This window comes from Microcaecilia unicolor, chromosome 6 (genome assembly GCF_901765095.1).
Source record: "Microcaecilia unicolor chromosome 6, aMicUni1.1, whole genome shotgun sequence".
NCBI classification, from domain to species: Eukaryota; Metazoa; Chordata; class Amphibia; order Gymnophiona; family Siphonopidae; genus Microcaecilia; species Microcaecilia unicolor.
The window spans coordinates 80,639,858-80,660,361 of record NC_044036.1 but is presented as its reverse complement, the minus strand read 5'-3'; the positions used below and the strand labels follow the sequence as shown (position 1 = coordinate 80,660,361).

The 20,504-nt window shown below is 42.0% G+C and overlaps 1 protein-coding gene across 2 annotated transcripts in view; it reads right to left on the bottom strand.

Moving 5' to 3' along the window:
- The window catches only part of PLPPR4 (phospholipid phosphatase related 4), a 103,239-nt gene extending 92,524 nt beyond the window's left edge, over positions 1-10,715 (bottom strand). For both annotated transcript variants that reach the window (XM_030207001.1, XM_030207002.1), the window contains exon 1: positions 10,638-10,715. In XM_030207001.1, the coding sequence (XP_030062861.1) occupies positions 10,638-10,715 (78 nt within the window). The remainder of the gene's footprint in view (positions 1-10,637) is intronic.
- Positions 10,716-20,504: the final 9,789 nt, after the last annotated feature.

The following is a 20,504-nucleotide window of genomic DNA, read 5'->3' as shown; positions in this document are numbered from 1 at the left end:
CATGGATTGAACAATGATATAAAGTTGCCAAGTGGGTGGCATACCAATTACATGTCCACATTTTTTGAAAATTAGACAGATACAAGTAATGTCCAACTATGCCTTGAAAATCCAGTTGATGCTGCTTTTAACTCCTAACCCTTACTCACTTGTTCGTACCCATGTTTTATCATTCCCACCTAGCTCTTATTTGTCCTGTTTGTCTGTCTTAATTAGATTGTAAGTTCTGTCGAGCAGGTACTGTCGCTTTATGTCCAGTGTACAGCGCTGTGTTTGTCTAGTAGCGCTTTAGAAATGATAAGTAGTAGTAGTAGTAGTAGAGGATTACGATCTCAGTCTATGTGGTTAAATGTATGTGCTTTGTAGTGGTACACTCACACATTCAGGCAACTGAAAATCCACTTGTGTAGGTTCAAGCAATCTATCCATATAGGGCCAGAATCTATGTAATGCACCTAAAAAATTTGTACGGTAAACATTTCCAGCTAAGCATACTCTATAAGCGGCAACTAGATTTGTGTGGTATATATAGTAGAATATGCTTAGTTGATATCCCAGCGCTTAAAACTACACGCCTCCATTTACACCAACGAAAATGTGGCATAAATCCCTGTGCGTAAATGTACACATACTGGACCATATTCTATAACTACGTGTGTAAATTTTGGAACTCCTAGATGAAATTCCCATTTTCTTGCCCATAGCCCCGCCCTTTTTGAACTGCATGCATTAGAATTTAGGCGCAGTTCATTACAGAATACGGTTAGCGAGTTGTGCATGTAAATTCTAGTTATTGCCAATTAGTGCTCATTATTGCTTGTTAAGTGCTGTTATTAATGCTGATTAGCTTGTTAAGCCAATTAAGTTATGTGCATTGTTACAGAACATGCTTGGATTTTGGTGCGGAACGCTAGATGAGGTATATAGAATCTGGGGGATAATGCCTTAGAATAGGTGTGTAGATTCTGACAAAAGTTTGAAAAATTATCACACAATGTCTAACTTTTATGCATGTTTCAAGCATGTGAAATCCAGGATGCCAAAATGCCCATACCTTGCCAATGACCACCAAAGTTTCAACTGATTCTGTCAAGAAAGCTGGTTATTAATTGATGTAGGATGGTAAAAACAATTTGTTATTCACTTAGCTGTTGGAGCGAGAATCCAAGTTCTTGGCTCAATTTCCAGATAATGAACAAAAACAGCCCTGAATATCCCTCTTATTCATATTTCATGTTAACAAACTGTTCCAGTTCTGAATGTATAAAAAAAAAAGATTTCTCAACAAGAGCAGTTCCAAAGAATATTTCCCTTTTATGCTGAGTTTCAAATCCAATACAATAGTTCCAGCTTCCAAACAAACTCAGGGCTCTGTTTAATAAGGTGCATTAGTGTTTTTGGCGCGCTTACACTTAGCATGCGCGCTAACCATGTAAGCGCCTATAGGGATATTGTAGGCACGTACATGGTTATTAAAAATGTTGATGCGCCTAAAATGTTGCTTAGTAAACAAGACCCTCAGTTTCTACAGAGATACTTTTGGCCAAAACCTTTTGATTTCTGACCTAGTGTATTTGCTACTTGTAATGTTGATCTGAAATGCAAGAAGCAACACTCTACCAGTTCTGATATGGCTGATAGTCACGTTTGAGAAATTAGGGCCCTTTTTTTCACCAAGCTCTGGCAAAAGGGGCTGTTTCTGACATGCGCCAAGGCCCCCTTTTACCACAGCGAGTAAAAGGTAGGTCTTTCTTTTTTTCACTTGCCACGCGGCCATTTTGGTGGAGCTCTTACTGCCACCCATTGAGGTGGCGGTAAGGGCTCCCAAACTAACCCGGTGGTAACCAGGCAGTGATTACCACCAGGTACATACCAGTGCTACGTAGTGCTGCATGATGCGCGCTGGGGATGGGAACTACTGCCGGGCTGCTGTGGTAGCCCAGTAGTACTTCCTTTTTATCGAGCGGTAAGCCCGCGTTGGGCTTATCACTCCTTTGTAAAAGGGGCCCTAAATAAATATCCCAGAGTATTTTGAAATAATCTCAAAAAAGTCAATAGTCAAAAGACTACTTTTGGAAACTGTGACTCTCAGTAACTCTGGTAATTTCTCAGTAGCTCAGCATCATCTGCTATATATGGGGATATGAGAACTTTAAGGGGGATCTTTTACTAAGCCGCAGTAGCATTTTTAGCTTGCAGTAGAAGTCAGCTGGCAGTAAACACCGAGACACCCAATATATTTCTATGGGTGTCTCAGCATTTACCATCAGCTGATTTTCCCCGCGAGCTAAAAATGCTACAGCGGCTTAGAAAAAAGGTCCCCTAAATTAAGTTCCTGAACCTACATTTAGAGGTACACGCGATGAAGCTACAAATTAGTAAACTTAAAACAAATCAGAGAAAAAGTTTCTTTACTCAACGTCTAAATAAACTCTGGAATTCGTTGCCAGAGAATATAGTAAAAGCAGTTAGCTTAGCATGGTTTAAAAAAGATTTGGATGGCTTACTAAAGGAAAAGTCCATAGACCATTATTAAAATGGACTTGGGGGAAAATCCACTGCTTATTTCTGGGATAATCAATGTAATTGACAAAACAAACAATTGTGCCTGTGCTCTGTCGAGCATCAAAATATAACAAAATGTTTAAACACACATGAATACAAGTGTATTGCTTCTTCAGCTTATTGAGAGTGGAGTAGTCTCATATGTAACACACGATAAAGATTATTTGATTTTTCACCCAATGACTGGGTGTATTATCTGTGTGTATTGTCTAATCATTGACTGTACCTCCACCACCCTTTGCTAATCTTATATATAAAGATATATTTCTGTTTGTCAATATGCTAACATCTAATTTTATGTAGCACTTAGCTTGAACAAGTTGGTGCTCTTAAAACCCCGACAGGTCCCCGTTTCGTGGTTACTTTCTCAAGGGGGAGTCACCAGTTCAAGTAACAGTCTCAAGTGCAACTGCAGCATTACTCTGTCTTGAGACTGTTACTTGAACTGGTGACTCCCCCTTGAGAAAGTAACCACGAAACGGGGACCTGTCGGGGTTTTAAGAGCACCAACTTGTTCAAGCTAAGTGCTACATAAAATTAGATGTTAGCATATTGACAAACAGAAATATATCTTTATATATAAGATTAGCAAAGGGTGGTGGAGGTACAGTCAATGATTAGACAATACACACAGATAATACACCCAGTCATTGGGTGAAAAATCAAATAATCTTTATCGTGTGTTACATATGAGACTACTCCACTCTCAATAAGCTGAAGAAGCAATACACTTGTATTCATGTGTGTTTAAACATTTTGTTATATTTCTGGGATAAGCAGCATAAAATATATTGTACTTTTTTGGGATCTTGCCAGGTACTTGTGACCTGGATTGGCCACTGTTAGGAACAGGATGCTGGGCTTGATGGACCTTCAGTCTGTCACAGTATGGCAATACTTATGTACTTATGGGTTTGGTGAACTGAATTGCAAACATTTATTTTCCTAAGACACTGTTGGAGTGAGACAGAATTGAAAAGAAGGGAAGAAGAGAAAGGTGTAATAGAAGAGAAGAAAATAAGAGTTGACCTTGTTGGGCAGACTGGATGGACTGCACAGGTCTTTATCTGTTGTCATCTACTATATTACTACAAGTAAGAGAAATGTCAATAAACACTGTTGTGGGGAGACAGAGGATAGGAGGAACTTATAAAAGAAATATCAGGTACAGTATAAAAACATTTTAAAGGATTTTGCTAAACTTTTCAAAAATGCAAAATAATTCATAACATAAGAAGAATGTTTGTTAACCTTTTGTTCAAAGGAATTTATTTTAGACCTTTCTACCAGAATCATCCTTAATATTAAGTAGTGCAGTTATAGACAATTCTATAAAGCATTTTCCATGTGTAACGCATGTTTTAAGATTTTTTTTTCAGTTCGTCTAAATCTCAAAGGAGCATGCTAGAGGTGTGTTTTGGGTGGAACGAAGGCGGGATTATGATTTGGACATTTTTCTGTGATAATTGAACATTGTAAAAATACCCAGGGCAAAAAAATAGAACAATTTTAGCTAGAACTGTTTCAATAATGACTAAGTACCAAAAAGGTGCCCAAACTGACCAGATGACCACCCTTAATCCCCTAGTGGTCACTGACCCCCCTCCCAACCCCCTAAGAGGTGACAGTAACAGTACATACCAAGTGCTATGACAGTTGCAGATATAATAGCCATTTCTCTTAGAGCAGCAAGCAGGTCCCTAGAGTAGTGGTTGGTGCAGTGGACTGTAGAGAAGGGGACCCAGGCCCATACTCACTCTAACTTGTACACTTGTGGTGGAAAGTGTAAGCACCCCGAAAACCACAAAATACCTACTAAACCCACATATAGGTGATAACTGAAGGCATAAGGGCTACAGTAGTGGTGTACAGTTGGGTACAGCACATTTTTGCTATTCCTGGAGGGCTCATCATACAATATAAGGGGGTTATGATGTGATGTATACCAGAGACCTTTTATGTGAAGTTCACTGCAGTGCCCCCTAGGCTGCCCCACTGTTCTGCTGGGATGTCTGTGTGGCCAGTCTTACTAGACTGGTGGCCCCCAGACATCCCAATGGCTTGTTTTGGTGTATCTTCCCTTGTGCATTTTTGTTTGAAAATGACCCTTTAAAGAAAGATGCACTGAGCATAGAAACATCTAAAATAGGGTGATTTTCAAACCAAAAATATAGACGTTTTTCTGTTTTGAAAATGACCGTGTTTGAAACTGGAGTTTTGGATGTTTTTTGCAAAACGTTCAAAATTGGATTTGGATGTCATATTAAGAATGCCCTATCACACTTTCTTTTCTCTGAGACACAGCCTGGGAAAACAGCATGAGTGAATCAAGCTCTAAAGAGCTATAGTAGACCTCAGAAGAGATCTCCCCCTCTTCTCAACTTTGGTGGCGACAATGGAGTTGGGTAGGGGGGAAGGTGGGAGGCCTCAGCCACTGGCTTCTAAGTTTTTAGGCTGGCTCCTAGATCCCAAAAAAATTATCAAGGCAGGCTGTATGTATTTCTCTGTCCTCAGAGAGCTCATAATCTAAGGTCCACATTTACTACCTTGTGTTAATTTGCAATTATTTGCAGAAAGCACATTTTGGAGTGGATTTATAAATGGCACTCAAAATTTGACGCTGAATGGCAGTCTATACCAGGCATTCTGGGATCAGTGCCCTTTACAGAATAACGTGTAGCGCCGTGATTTACACCCAACTTTGGACATGAGGATTTACACCAGCTGTAAATATTGGCGCATAAGTTAGACACAGATCCCTGGTATTCAGTAATACTGTGTACATCTTTAGTGAATGCCCCTGACCTTCACATGGCTGCCCCATGGCCACGCCTCCTTTTCAGTGGCACGCTATAAGACTTGCGCATGGACCTATATAAAATAGCACTTAGCAACAGGCTGTGCGAACCTAAATTGTTGCCAATTACTGTCAATAATTGATTGTTAGTGCCCAATTATTGGTGCTAATTGGTTCATTACCTAATTTAGTTCCACACACATCTCTTGCAATTTTGCACGTGTAAATTTGCGTGCCATTTATAGAATCAGGCCGTTTGTGCTTTTTTGGTTGGTTATAATGGTGCGCACTCTTTTGAAAGAGTGTGCACTATTTGCACAGAGGATGCGCTTCCTGATAGTATGTCCATTCGATAGTGCAAGCTTGCGTATAGTATCATAAAATGAGTGTGAACTCTTTCCGAAAGAATGCACCCTCTTTGCAAATAGTGTACACCAGGGGATAACCAGACCTCACGGTGGGAGGGGGCCAGAGCTCGAGGTTGGGGGCACATTTTGAGTGCTGCCTCGCTGCCCCCCCCACCACCACGCCTTGCCTCACCTCCTCACCCCCCCCCCACCGCCTCGTCGCTCCCCCATAAAAACAAATACCTTTGCTGGCGGGGATCCCCAACCACCACCAGCTGAAGCCTTCTTCAGCGCCGGTCTCCGGCGCAGCCGCGTTCACTGCCCTGCTCTTCTTTCTTCTTGCCCCTCCTGTGCACGCTGACGCTCCTTCTCAGTTTCATGTAAAGGAGTGTCAGTGTGCACAGGAGAAGAAAGAAGAGCAGGGCAGCGAATGCAGTTGCGCCGGAGACCGGCGCTGAAGAAGGCTTCGGTTGGTGGGGGCTGTGGACCCCCACCAGCCAAACCAGGGGCCCAGACAAAATTTGTGGGGGCCCAGGTGCCCGTGGCCCCCCATAGCTAAGCCCCTGCCCTGGTGTACACTCTTTTAAAAGAGTATGCACTCAGGGCCTCTTTTATCAAAACGCACTAGAGGATCCCGGTGCGGTAATGCCGACAAAACCCATTCACTTTGAATGAGTTCCGTCGGCATTGCCGTGCAGGAACCACTAGCACAGCTGATAAAGAGGCCATCAATGACTAGGCTCTTGTGACAACAACATAGCCAAACAAAAATGAACATTCCCAGAAGGCTGCCCATCTTCAGTGTAAGTTATTTTACATTAAGAACATGAGGGGTGTTTTACAAAGTTGTGGTAGTGTTTTTAGTGCACACTAGTCATTAGTGCACCATAAATGCTAGAGATGCTCACAGGAATATATGGGCATCTGTAGTGTTTAGCGCACGCTTGTTTTTAACATGTGCCAAAAATGCTAGCGCGCCTTTGTAAAAGGACCACATAGTTAGTAAATAGACTTTTTACAGAAAAATAGGGCTTGTGTTTTTTAACGTTTTAATGTGTGCTAGTGTAAATTAGTAAATGAGGGTCTAAGTTTGTACCCACGGCAATGGTGGATTAAGTGACCTGCTAAGTTATTGAATTAACATAAAGATATACCCTGACATTTTCTCTACATCTTACTCTGATTAAGGATTTGGCAACCCCACAGAACTGGAGGAACACTGAAAATAGTATTTTGTGGGTTTCTTTCCAGACAGTAATCAAAACTGAAATATCACTTACTATAAAAATTGGATCTGAAATCCATTCATAATAAGAAGACTGACAATAGATGTCAACTTGTTTGGGAACTATTATCTTTTAAACTATATGGAAAGGAAGAAAATTAAAAGCATCTGTCTTTTATATGGGCCCTTTCCTGCTTTCTAGTGAAAATGCAGTCAGCTAAAGGGATTTTGGATTTAGCTGACACATTTTCAGTAATAGCTCAAGGTGAGCTACATTCAGATATAACAGAGCTTTTCCTGTCTCCAGAAAAGTTAGCGCGTGCTTGGGCAGTGGAGGGTTAAGTGATTTGCCGAGATCACAAGGGCACATGAATGCCTGGAAAGTAAATGCTACTTGAAAACTTTTCCTCCAGTGGTGGACACTGAGTTAGCCAAGTAGGACTACAAAGAAAAAGAGAACTGTTTGAAAAATGATGATCATTCCTGATGATCCTGGAGCAGGGCCGCTGAGAGACAAAGCTGGGTCCGGGGCAAAAAATCTTCAGGGGCTGCCCAGGGCAAAAAATCTTCAGGGGCCCTCCTCTGCTCCCACCCTCCAACACCACCACTACCGCTGCTCCACCCCCGGCCAATGCAACTGGTCTTACCTACAGCTGTCAGCGATTTACAATCAGAGGCTGTCTCCGTGGCCTTCCTTGTGCCACGTCCCGCCCTCTCTACTGCAACTTCCTGTTTTGACCCTATACAGGAACTTGCAGTAGAGAGGGCAGGAAACAGCAGAGAAGGAAGGCCATGGAGACGGCCTCTGACTGAATCTCTGACAGCTGCAGGGTCCTGTAGGTGACACTTATGGGGAGAAAGAAATTTTTTTAAATGTGGGAACAAAACTTTCTACCATTCCCATGGTGACTGTCGGCGCCCTCCAAAGGCCTGGCACTGGGCCCTCTTTGGAGGCTGGGCCCGGGGAATTTTGTCCCCCTGCCTCTCCTCTCTGCCGCCCTGTCCTGGAGTCCCTATTTGCTTTTGCTTTTCAACACAAAGGTGTATTCATATAGGGCCAGATTTTATACAGGGTGCGAAAAAGATCAGCGTTGAAAAAATCCACGCTTAACACTATTCTATATACCTTGCCTAAAGTTAGAGTTAGGCACAGTTTATAGAATATGCATAGCGGCTGTTCTGCAACTAAAATTTAGATGCCATTTACGCCAACTAAAACCTGGTGTAAATGTCCATGTCTTATTTAGGCATGGATCGGCCATATTCTGTAACACCACGTGTAAATTTTAGGAACGCCCATGCCCCTCACATGGCCATGCCCCCTTTTCTTATCCATGCATTAGAATTTATGTGCACCACTTTACAGAATACAGTTAGAAAGTTACACATATACATTCTAATTAGTGCCAATTAGTGCTGGTAATTGCTGGTTAGCGGCCAATTATCAGCGCTGATTAGCTTGTTAAACAATTAAGTTGAATGCAAAAATTGGCTACATGTGCAGATTTGCATGTGCAACTTTAGTCGACATTTATAGAATCTGGGGGATAGTGGAGAAGACAACTTTATCATACAGGGTCAATACATATCATCTGCTTGCATATTTCCTTCAGGACAAGTGTAGTCCAGAAAAAAGCACAAAGGGCTCTCAAGAATGGAAACAGTGTACTTTATTAATGACCCGACATGGGCTGTGTTTCGGTGTAAACTAACATCTGCCTCAGGGGTCGATTCTCAAAATCGGAGAAAGAGTTCCTGATGTGCCTTTTCTTGGCGTTGTGTTCCGCATGAGGAACTCTTTCTCCGATTTTGAGAACTGACCCCTGAAGCAGGCGTTAGTTTACACCGAAACACGGCCCGTGTCGGGACATTAATAAAATACAATGATTCCATTCTTGACAGCCCTATGTGCTTTTTTTCTGGACTGCTTTTGCTGTGTACTCTGACCCTCTTCATTGAATGTGACTTCAGGACAAGTGTGGAATCCTCTCTTCTTTTTTAATTTTCTGCCCTTTATAAACTGGATAATGAGACAGCCTGTGGCAGGAAGGTACCTTGTGGAAAAGTGTGGGTACTAATTAAAATACAATATACCCAACGCCTATAAGTGTCTTCTTTAACAAGAAAGAAGCAATCCAATCCAAGTTTAAGAAATATGTGTTGATTACATTTAGACATTTCCACACTGAAATGTTCAGACTGAATGCAACAAATAGTACTTGAATTATTTCCAAACGTTAATCACGTGTGGTCTTATTTCTCTCATCTCTCCATAAGCCCCCTCACGCCTTCCCCTATATCAACAACAACATATGGCAGAAGCTCTAGCAAGGACTTGCTTTATTGCTATATTTTCAGTGAGTCAGTGCAATGATTGTTTTATAGCTCTTGCCAGCCTCAGATGAGTGCTGTTTGGCCACCAATAAACTACCTTTCTGGTCAAGCTAAACACATCATCTTATGATTAGTGACCACTCAGTTCTTGCAGGAGGACAGAGAAGTTTTCTTTTCGTACATGTAAAATGCCGCCTGGATTTGTCATTCCTGCAAATAAACAGCTGTTAAATACCTGTAGTTTAATGTCCTGATTCAAAACGTAGCAGTGATAGTGTTTGGTTTTGCCTAATTGTTAATCCTGAAGGCATTTAACAATGTTAAGGGTAGCAGTGAAAAGAAACCCCCAATTTATGTATCATAGATTTCATTACATACTTTTACTATTCAATATTTAATTTGAAATAAAATGGAAACAATATGCAATCTTTTCAGGAAATTCTACAAGTTTATGCACTGCTGCAGAAATATTTACATGAGAAGTAATGTCTGAAGGAGTCAAAAACTGGGCAAATGCATATTTCCTTGTAAACTATGAGGCACAGGGATAATATGGCTGTTTAAAAATAACTAATTGGAAATTTGCTTTCTCTTATGAAAATGTATAGACACAATGCCACTAAAGTTAACATTAGGAAAAACAGATGTGCATGTTAACCTTTAGACACAGGATGAAATTTTGATGAGTCCATCAGTAAATGGAAAGTGAAAGTGTGATTTATAATCATTTGTCCTTCCTAATAAACAGTATGTCTGATGTTCAGCTAGTTGAACAAGGAGAACTTCCCTGAACATGTCTTCCCAAAATGATTTAACCAGAATCTCATTATTCATTTACTGTACACACCACATCTCCTTAAAAAAAAAACCACATCTTCTAACCTGAAGCGTTCCTAAATTTCTAAGGTAATATGAACAGAGCTTGCATGTTAATGACTTTTAGATTCAGACCTGATCGTATGTAACACTGCTCGATAAATTAGTATGATTAATGTCCAGAGATAAACTGTAAACGAGGACGATAGTTTTCCTCTTTATTCACATTAATAACGATATGGTGCGGATCAGTATTCAAAAGCTTGTGTGAGCTCCATGTAAATGCATTGCTTCTCGAGCTTGTTTCTCATTAAAACACACATGCATGCATGCACACTCCCCTACATGCACTTACTGCATTGCATTACAGCTCTTCAATGTAACCTTGCCAAAAAAATACTCTATTATACAGTAAGCAAATAAATAAATAAAGGAACAATGAGGCATCTCTAGTGAAAATACCCATCTCAAAAGCGAATTACCAGTACATCTGCAAATTTACTCTGCATTGCACTATAACAGTCTGGTTAGAAGCTCACATCTCTTCACTTACCTCCACAAAATAAAAGCAAGGCAGTAAAGTGACACTATCCTTAGTCACTCTGTGTTTTTGTCTGTCTAGGGCAGACATGTCTGCTGTATTTTTTCTGTCTCGGTTCTTTCTTCAGCTACAAACCACGTTTCAGACTGACTGATTCAAAGTGATCTTCCTCCTGCAAACCTAATCCTTTCTGCTAGTATAGCCTTCCCTGCTGCCACCTATGGAGCGTGCAGTATTCAGCTTGTCTCTTGCAGTCATTCAGGTTCCCACATGGTCAGAAAAAATAATTCTCTGCAATGTTTAAAAAAGAAAAACAGCAATGGCTTCCACGGATTCATATAATGCTTTGTATGCTGTTGCTGCTAATCACTTGTTCATCATTCAAGATAAGGGGTATTATACCCTGAAGGGAGTCTCAGTGATTTTAGGGTTGATGCCGAGGATACTATAGGAATATTCTGCCATTTGCTTTGTGCCTAGGAAAATAGGGTTCCTAATATGCTAACCAGTTCCTCCTCTCTCTCTCTTTCTCTTTGTACATTGTACTTAGCCCTTTCTAAAGCAGCTTTTGAACAGGTTGGGAACAGGGTTTGCCTGCAAGAAGAACAATAGTGAAGGGGTGGAGAGAAGTAAGCTGGGGATTTCAATGGTAATATCAAACTGGTGGATGTGCATGCTTGCTACTCAAATTAGTGTACTGAAACACCAGGGAAACAGGAGAAAAAAAAAAAAAGGAACAGCAGGCCTCTAATAAAAGAATCATAAGGACAAAGAAAAACAGAGGCGAAAAAGTTGAAAATCTAAATCAATCAGAAAGTAGGAGGGGAAAGAAAACAAAACGGGTAAAATAAGATAAGAAAAAGAGTACTAATCAAAGTGAACAGGATGAGTGGGTTATAAAAATAGATCAGCATATAGGAGCAAAAATAGAGAACAACCTAGGCCCCAGGCCTAGTTCAGAACAGTGATGACCTTTGATGTGAAGTTCCATTGGTTGAATTTGCTCCTTGAGTGCCACTGAAAGATCTGGCTTTCTGGACTTCTACCATGGATAATCAGGAAATATATATATGCTTGAATCTAGAACCAGATCAAAATGTCTAACCATTATCCTTAAGGAGTCAAGGACACCAATGGGCCAGATTGTCCGTGTGACAGAACAGTGTGTTTTAAGCCTGTAAAGTTTATTGGGTATTTCTTGGTGTATTTCTCAGTAGTTTGGCCAGCAGGTGGTGCATGTTTATGTTTTGAAGTTGCTGTAGAACCAAGGCTGTTTTCTTTCTTTAAGCTTTTTGGAAAGGCAGTCTGCAGTATACTTTCAAACTTGTTGTTCTGGGCTCTGATTGGCCCAGGAGCTCAATTTCATTTGGAGTATACTGGCTTTTGCCCCAGTTTCAGCCAGGGGAAAGAGAGAAAAAGATCTCTTTGCTGATGCCCTGTGATCAGTTATATTTGATAATCCCTGATCTCCTCCTGGAACATTTTAGAAAGTAAACAAATGTTTAGATAGTTTTATAATCAATCCATATTTCAGTTACCTGTTATTGTTTGCTGATTGCACTTTTTCTGTTCAATATTTTAAAGACAATAAACAATTTTTAGTTTATTGTCTCTTCCTGTCTGGACTGATAAGAGTCCTGGTGGTTTTTGTGTTGGGTCTGTGAGTGCTTTCTGGGAACTGTGGAACCACTGAGAGTGTGGTCTCCAGTAACCTAGAAATCATTGGGGATAATTTGAGAGTGAGAAGCTCGCCCAGAGGTGGTTGAGACCCAGTAGGTGGGAGGAGGGTGCTAGTGTAGAGCACAAGCGGCAGGTGCAGGTAGACCTGAGATGTGCTGGGGATAAACACTCTTAAGTGGCCGCGGGGTAACCCCAGGCAGGTGGTTAGGCATTTTGTGAAAGGTTATTTTTTTATTTTTTTTTTATTTTATATACTTATTAATTTTTTTTTAACATTTACATATTTAAAACATAAATGTGGAACTACAGAAAAAAATAAAAAAGAATATATGAATAACATATTTTACATCCAGTAAATATATTATTGAAATATAATTTTACTTTAGTCCCCAATATCAATATCTGAATCAAGATACTAGGATATAGAAGAAAAAAAAGTAAATCAAATTAATAAGCAGTTAGGAACAACAGAGACCGAAAGCCGACTTTACAGCATATCCTATGAGATTGTTTCCAGGGGTCTTCTCGCTTTTTCTTTAAGTTCAATAAATTCCAACAATTTTCTTGGGGTATAAAATACATAGTTAACTGATTCTAAAGATATACAACATCTGCAAGGAAACTTTAACACAAAAAGACCACCTAAATTCAAAACCTTGGGTTTATATAAAAGAAATTCTTTTCTCCTTTTTTGTGTATTTCTTGCGATGTCCGGAAAGATCTGGATCTTACCCCCAAGGAAGGAGTCATTCAGGTGACGAAAATAAAGTCGAAATATATTGTTTTTGTCTGGTTCCAGAGCAAATGTTACAATTAACGTTGTTCTTTCAGTTACTATCTCAAGAGAGTTTTCAAGAAATTCTGTTAGATTTAAATTAGGATTATGAACGGTTATTTTTTGTGTACAGTGGAGGTAGTGCATGCAGTTATATCTTAAATATTCATTGGTGATATTCTAGAAACCCTAAACTAGTTGCTGGTCCCTGAATGTATGTTTGGGAATGTCTGATGCAAAGCAAGCAGAATACTTATAGTCTTATATCCAGTGGCGTAGCTAGGTGGGGTGCCAGGGGAGTGGCCGCGTCCCGAAACGGAGTTCTGCCAGCGCCTATTTTTTTCTCGTTGAGTTGCACTGAACTTCCTCTCCGGTGCCGGTGGAAGTCTGCTCTTGCTCCCCCCGCGGTGTTAATCAGGCTCAACCTGGCTCCGCTTCTGCTTATATCCTGCCCATCTACAAATCTGGGCAGCGAATAAAAAATATACATAATCCAATAGAAAAAAACATAAACAAATTACAATAATATCATGTTTATTTATTTTATTTTATTTCATTTATAAATATTTAATGTACTACTATTTGGGATCCATCATGGCAATGTCAGAATAACAAAACAAATATAAAAACATCAGCCGGACAATAAACAGTGGTTCCCAAACCTGGTCCTGGAGGCAACTCAGTCAGTTGCCTTCACTGTATGCAAATTTCTCTCATGAATATTCATTGTGGATATCCTGAAAACCTGACTGGCTGGGGTGCTTCCAGGACCAGGTTTGGGAACTACTGATCTAGTATACCCCAATCTATCCTGTTAACTGATTCCGAAAGTAAAGTAAAGATTGTACTGAGTGTAACTGTCATGACAAGGCATTCCTCAGAATTGGGCCTTCATGCATTAAAATAGCTGCCTGATACATGTCCGATCTTACATGTTGAAAGGAAGAAATGTCTAGGAGGCTCTTTTCAGCAGTGTAAGGAGGCTCTTTTCAGCAGAATGCAAGGTTCTTGCAGGTCAATAAGGGTTCCTGATATAAAATTGCGCTTGCAATTCTGGCACAGCAAATGCGACGAATCCCATTCATTTCCTATGGACTTTGTCGCATTTGCTGTGCCGGAATCGCTAATGTGGCTTTTTAAAAGGAGCCCTAAATTTTAATGAAGTGGCATAACAAAGCGGGCTGTCATCATGAAAAGCTTTATAAATTAAAACCAAAAATTTTAAATGAATGCTCCATAAAACCGGAAAAGCAATCAAAGTACAGCGAAGGTGACATCAAAGAAGGAGCTAGATGATATGTAGTTCATACAAAGGTTTAATTCAAACATTCAATGGACTCGGCACGGTCATGTTTCAGCCACAAAAGCCTGCCTCAGGAGTCCCTTCAAAATAGTGAAGCTTTTACATAGTAACATAGTAGATGACGGCAGAAAAAGACCTGCACGGTCCATCCAGTCTGTCCAAGAAATGTGCCACTTTTTTGTGTATACCTTACCTTGATTTGTACCTGTCTTTTTCAGGGCACAGACCGTACAAGTCTGCCCAGCACTATCCCCGCCTCCCACCATCGGCTCTGGCACAGACCGTATAAATCTGCCCAGCACTATCCCCACCTCCCAACCACCAGCACCGCCTCCCACTACCGGCTCTGTTATCCAAACTCGGCTCAGTTTATCCCACGTATGTTTGAATTCCGTTACCGTTTTCATCTCCACCACCTCCCGCGGAAGGGCATTCCAAACATCCACCACTTTCTCCGTGAAAAAATACTTCCTGACATCTTTCTTGAGTCTGCCCCCCTTCAATCTCATTTTATGTCCTCTTGTTCTACCGCCTTCATATCTCCGGAAAAGGTTCGTTTGCGGATTAATACCTTTCAAATATTTGAACGTCTGTATCATATCACCCCTGTTTCTCCTTTCCTCCAGGGTATACATGTTCAGGTCAGCAAGTCTCTCCTCGTAAGTCTTGTAACGCAAATCCCATACCATTCTCGTAGCTTTTCTTTGCACCGCTTCGATTCTTTTTACATCCTTAGCAAGATATGGCCTCCAAAACTGAACACAATACTCCAGATGGGGCCTCACCAATGACTTATACAGGGGCATCAACACCCCCTTTCTTCTGCTGGTCACACCTCTCTCTATACAGCCCAACAACCTTCTAGATACAGCCACCGCCTTGTCACACTGTTTCGTCGCCTTCAAATCCTCAGATACTATCACCCCAAGATCTCTCTCCCCGTCCGTACCTATCAGATGCTTGCCGCTTAACACATACGTCTCCCGTGGATTTCTATTCCCTAAGTGCACCACTTTGCATTTCTTGGCATTGAATTTTAATTGCCAAACCTTAGACCATTCTTCTAGCTTCTTTAGATCCTTTTTCATGTTTTCCACTCCATCCGGGGTGTCCACTCTGTTACAGATCTTAGTATCATCCGCAAATAGGCAAAAGTGGCTGTGATAGCTTAAGTAATTACACTGTATGTGTAAAGATGTGTTGACTTTAGAAGCTATAGAGGACTAGAGTGTTGAATAAATCTATTCTGAAGGGACTTCTGAGGCAGGCCTTGGTGGCTGAAACACATTTTGTGTTGAGTTTATTGGATGACTTTTGTATGAACTACACTTCATCTATCTCCTTCTTAGGTGTCATCTTCGCAGTGCTTTGCTTGCTTGTCTGATTTATGCAAGGGATTTTGTTCTTCTGTTTTCGTCAATCAACCATAAAAGCGGAAGCCACTGCAATTCCATTAGAATAGGTGAAATATGATCAAAACAAGTGGATCAATATATTCAGCCAGTGGTGGTCAGTGTTTTTTTAAATACTGACCTTAACCAGCTAAATTAGCCCCAGATATTCAGTGCTGTGCTAATTTAAGTTCTGCTGGCTTTCATAGCTTATTTATTTATTTATTTGCTACATTTGTACCCCACATTTTCCCACCTATTTGTAGGCTCAATGTGGCTTACATTATATTGCAAAAGATATAGCTTATGTGGATCCAAGCTGATATTCAGACAAGGTATGGATAATACCCATATAACAACAACTACAAAAAAGTCCTCAGCCACTCTGATTTCACCCCCCCCCCACCCCAATCCAGTCCCGGTCCTCATCCCCCTCCTGTGTGACACCAAGCCCATTGAGCACCAAGAGTGCTCAATGTTGCCTTCGAAGCCACAACCCAGTCAGGCTTTCAGGATTTCTCTGGTGAATATGCATGAGATCTATTTGAATGACCTGCCTCCATTGTATGCAAATAAATCTCTCATTGTGGAAGTCCTTGAAACCTGACTGGTTTGTGGCTCTCGAGGAATAACATTAAGCACTCCTGCCCTAGTGGCTGCCTCTCCAAAATAGATGTTGCCACCTCTTGCATCAGCCTTGTGGTACTACCAAGGTACACACCCAGAACATGGCCCTGCAGTTTTCTCTACACTATTTCTAGAGAGAGGAAGTTTGAGGGGAATGCCTTGAAGATCCTAGGAAGAGGGCAAGGAAAAGTGAATGTGCTTCTATGATGGGAAGAGGGTTGAGAAAAGAAATAAATGAGTGTCCATGATAAGAACCCACAAATGTACTGACAGAGCCAGATTAGCACTATATTGAGTTGTAAAGAAACAAACATCAATTAGTGAAGAAAAATGTAAGGAATTATTACATGCCAAGTATGAAAAAGAGTACCAGAACAGCACATTGACTAATCGGGAGTAGACAAACAGAGGGGGAAAGGGGAATGATATACCAGCTTTCTAAGGTTTTTGCAACTATATTCAAAGTGGTTTACATATATTCAGGTACTTATTTTGTACCAGGGGCAATGGAGGGTTAAGTGACTTGCCCAGAGTCCCAAGGAGCTGCAGTGGTGGGAATTGAACTCAGTTCCCCAGAATCAAAGTCCACTACACTAACCACTAGGCTACTCCTCCACACGAGAGGAGCAGGGTTGGATGTAGAATGGGAAGTGTGGTGGTTTGGGGACTAGTAGGGTTTGGTGGGGGAAGGGGGAGGGCTACAGAGGAAGGTATGGGTGTGGTGGGGGAGGGGCTAGCAGGTGTGGTTAAGGAGTTGAGGAAGTGACACAGAGAAGGCAAGTCAGGAAATGTATGGGTCAAAAGGTTCAGACTGTGGCAAACGCTTAGTAACTCTCCACTCTTTCTCACAAATTACCACTTCACCTCACCACTCTCTAACTCAGCAAAATCACAAATGGGTCAAAAGAAGAATGTTTGACCTTACCCTAGATGCTTTTTAAGCAGGTCGAATTCAGGATGTTTTTCTTTCTGCCCCCAGGAAATCGTTTTGCTATCTGTTATGGGCAGAAAATGTTCACATAACACTGCCCATGTCACACCCACAAAATGCCCCTTCTGGAAACATTTTCTTTTAGGCAACTACCAGACTTGATAAATTTTATTTTGTTTGCTTATATGCTTTCAACATTTTTCTGTGAGAAAAACGTATATCTACCTGTTACGTCATTTTTTGGACACTTTTCTGTTTCAAAAATGAACCTCTTATTAGTCTTCCTGCTTGATGCTCTCAGTGATTTGAGGTGTTCTTGTTTGGATGGTAGCCTATCTAGATGGTCTGTTGGCCCTCTTCCAGCCTGTTTATGTGATTTATTTGTCCTGCTCAATTGATTTAGAGCCTTCTAGCCTTTCAAGGTGATGTTTTGGCTGTCTTCAGGTGTTTAGAGCATTCTAGGCTATCTTGCTGCTGTGTTGGTCCACTTCAGATGTTCTGTGATTTTGCAGCCATTGCTGCTTCCTCTTCAGCCCTTTGTTTTTGGGGTCTTCATGACAGCATATCCGCCAAAGTGTATCCACATCACAAAGAATCATATCTAAGCAGTCTAAGAATACTTTGCCCAGTCCAGGAAAATCTTCAGTACAGGATTCTATGTTGGGACAAATGTCCACAGTGTTAAGACTATAATTTGGAGGCATACAGCTTTGCTGACTTCGCTCAACTACTATTGCCTGAGCTCTTTCATCCTCTCTTCTGCTGCATTGGACCGTGGGGGTGAGGGGAGAGAAGTAGAAATAATGGAGCAATTTCCCTCCTACCCTTCCTCTCCAAGATACTTGAATGCGCCGTTCATAGCCGTTACCTTGATTTTCTCTCCTCTCATGCCATCCTCAATCTGATTCAATCCGGCTTTCGCCCCCTACACTCAACAGAAACGGCACTATCTAAAGTCTGCAATGACCTGTTCCTTGCCAAATCCAAAGGCCTCTACTCCATCCTCATCCTCCTCGACCTATCCGCCGCTTTTGACACTGTCAATCACAATTTACTTCTTGCCACACTGTCCTCATTTGGGTTCCAGGGCTCTGTCCTCTCCTGGTTCTCCTCTTATCTCTCCCACCGTACCTTCAGAGTACATTCTCATGGTTCTTCCTCCACTCCCATCCCACTCTCTGTTGGAGTTCCTCAGGGATCTGTCCTTGGTCCCCTTCTTTTTTCAATCTACACCTCTTCCCTGGGCTCCCTGATCTCATCTCACGGTTTCCAATATCATCTTTATACCGATGACACCCAGCTTTATCTCTCCACACCAGACATCACTGTGGAAACCCAGGCCAAGGTATCGGCCTGCTTATCCAACATTGCTGCCTGGATGTCCAACCGCCACCTGAAACTGAACATGGCCAAGATCGAGCTTATTGTCTTCCCACCCAAACCCACTTCTCCTCTCCCTCCACTCTCAATCTCAGTTGATAACACCCTCATCCTCCCCGTCTCATCTGCTCGCAACCTCGGCGTCATCTTCGACTCCTCCCTCTCCTTCTCTGCGCATATCCAGCAGATAGCCAAGACCTGTCACTTCTTCCTCTATAACATTAGCAAACTTCGCCCTTTCCTCTCCAGCACACCACCCAAACTCTCATCCACTCTCTCATTACCTCTCACCTTGACTACTGCAACCTACTCCTCACTGGCCTCCCACTTAGCCATCTATCCTCCCTTCAGTCCGTTCAGAACTCTGCTGCATGTCTTATCTTCCGACTGGACCGATATACTCATATCACCCCTCTCCTCAATTCACTGCACTGGCTTCCGATTAGGTACCGCATACAGTTCAAGCTTCTCCTACTAACCTACAAATGCACTCGATCTGCATCCCCTGCCTACCTCTCTACCCTCATCTCCCCCTACATGTCTACCCGTAACCTCCGCTCTCAAGACAAATCCCTCCTTTCAGTACCCTTCTCCACCACCGCCAACTCCAGGCTCCGCCCTTTCTGCCTCGCCTCACCCCATGCTTGGAATAAACTCCCTGAGCCCATTCGCCAGGCCCCCTCCCTGCCCATCTTCAAATCCTTGCTCAAAGCCCACCTCTTCAATGTCGCCTTTAGCACCTAACCACCATACCTCTATTCAGGAAATCTAGACTGCCCCAACTTGACATTTTGTCCTTTAGATTGTAAGCTCCATTGAGCAGGGACTGTCCTTCTTTGTTAAACTGTACAGTGCTGCATAACCCTAGTAGCACTCTAGAAATGTTAAGTAGTAAGGTGAGATGTTTAACCATGAAGGGGAAAGGAGAGAAGAGGAGATACTAGATCATGGGGGAGAAGGAAAGAGAAGGTTAGATGTTGGGCCATAGAGAGGGAAGTGGAGAGAGGGGGAAGTACTGAATTTAATGGGAGTGAGAAGTCAGATACTGTACTATGGGAAGGCAAGGAGGCTGCTGCTAGAAGATGGTAGAGTGGGAAAAGAGGATTTCATGTTAAAAGAAGAGTCTGATGTTGGAGATGGAAGAATGGGCTGGGGGCTAGCACTGGCAGATGCTGGGAATGGTTGAAGGTAGCCAGTGCTGGCAGATGCAGGGTGGGAGGTTGAGTTGGGATAAAGGGATAATTTGGGGAGATAAAGCTAAAAAAAACACCTATCTGAGGAAAGGACAAGGAACACCCACCTCCCCTCCATTAATATGCAGGGCATAATTTGGGGTGGAATGACATTCTGGCAGTTTTTGTGGCTCTAGAAGTGGCATCACCATCCCAGTGTTCTTCTCATCCACTCACTTCCTCCCATGGTCTGGTTTCTCTCAGTTTTTGTGGCTCTAGAAGTGGCATCACCATCCCAGTGTTCTTCTCATCCACTCACTTCCTCCCATGGTCTGGTTTCTCTCCCTTCTGTTCCCTCCTCAGCTGATGATCTGGTATGATCTCTTGTCTCTCAGCCCCCCTCCCTTGGCCAGCATTTCTCTCCCCCCTCCCACAGTGCAATATTTCTTCTCTTTCCTCCCACCCAGCCCAGCATTTTCCCTCCTCTCCCCCTCAGCTAGAAATCCAGCGTCTCTCAAACCGCCTCCTTACCAGTGCACCTTTTAGAACTTTTTTTCTCTTCTAGTGGTCGCCGGCAATAAGCTGCTCATGCAGAACCAACAGCTTTCTTTTTTATGCAA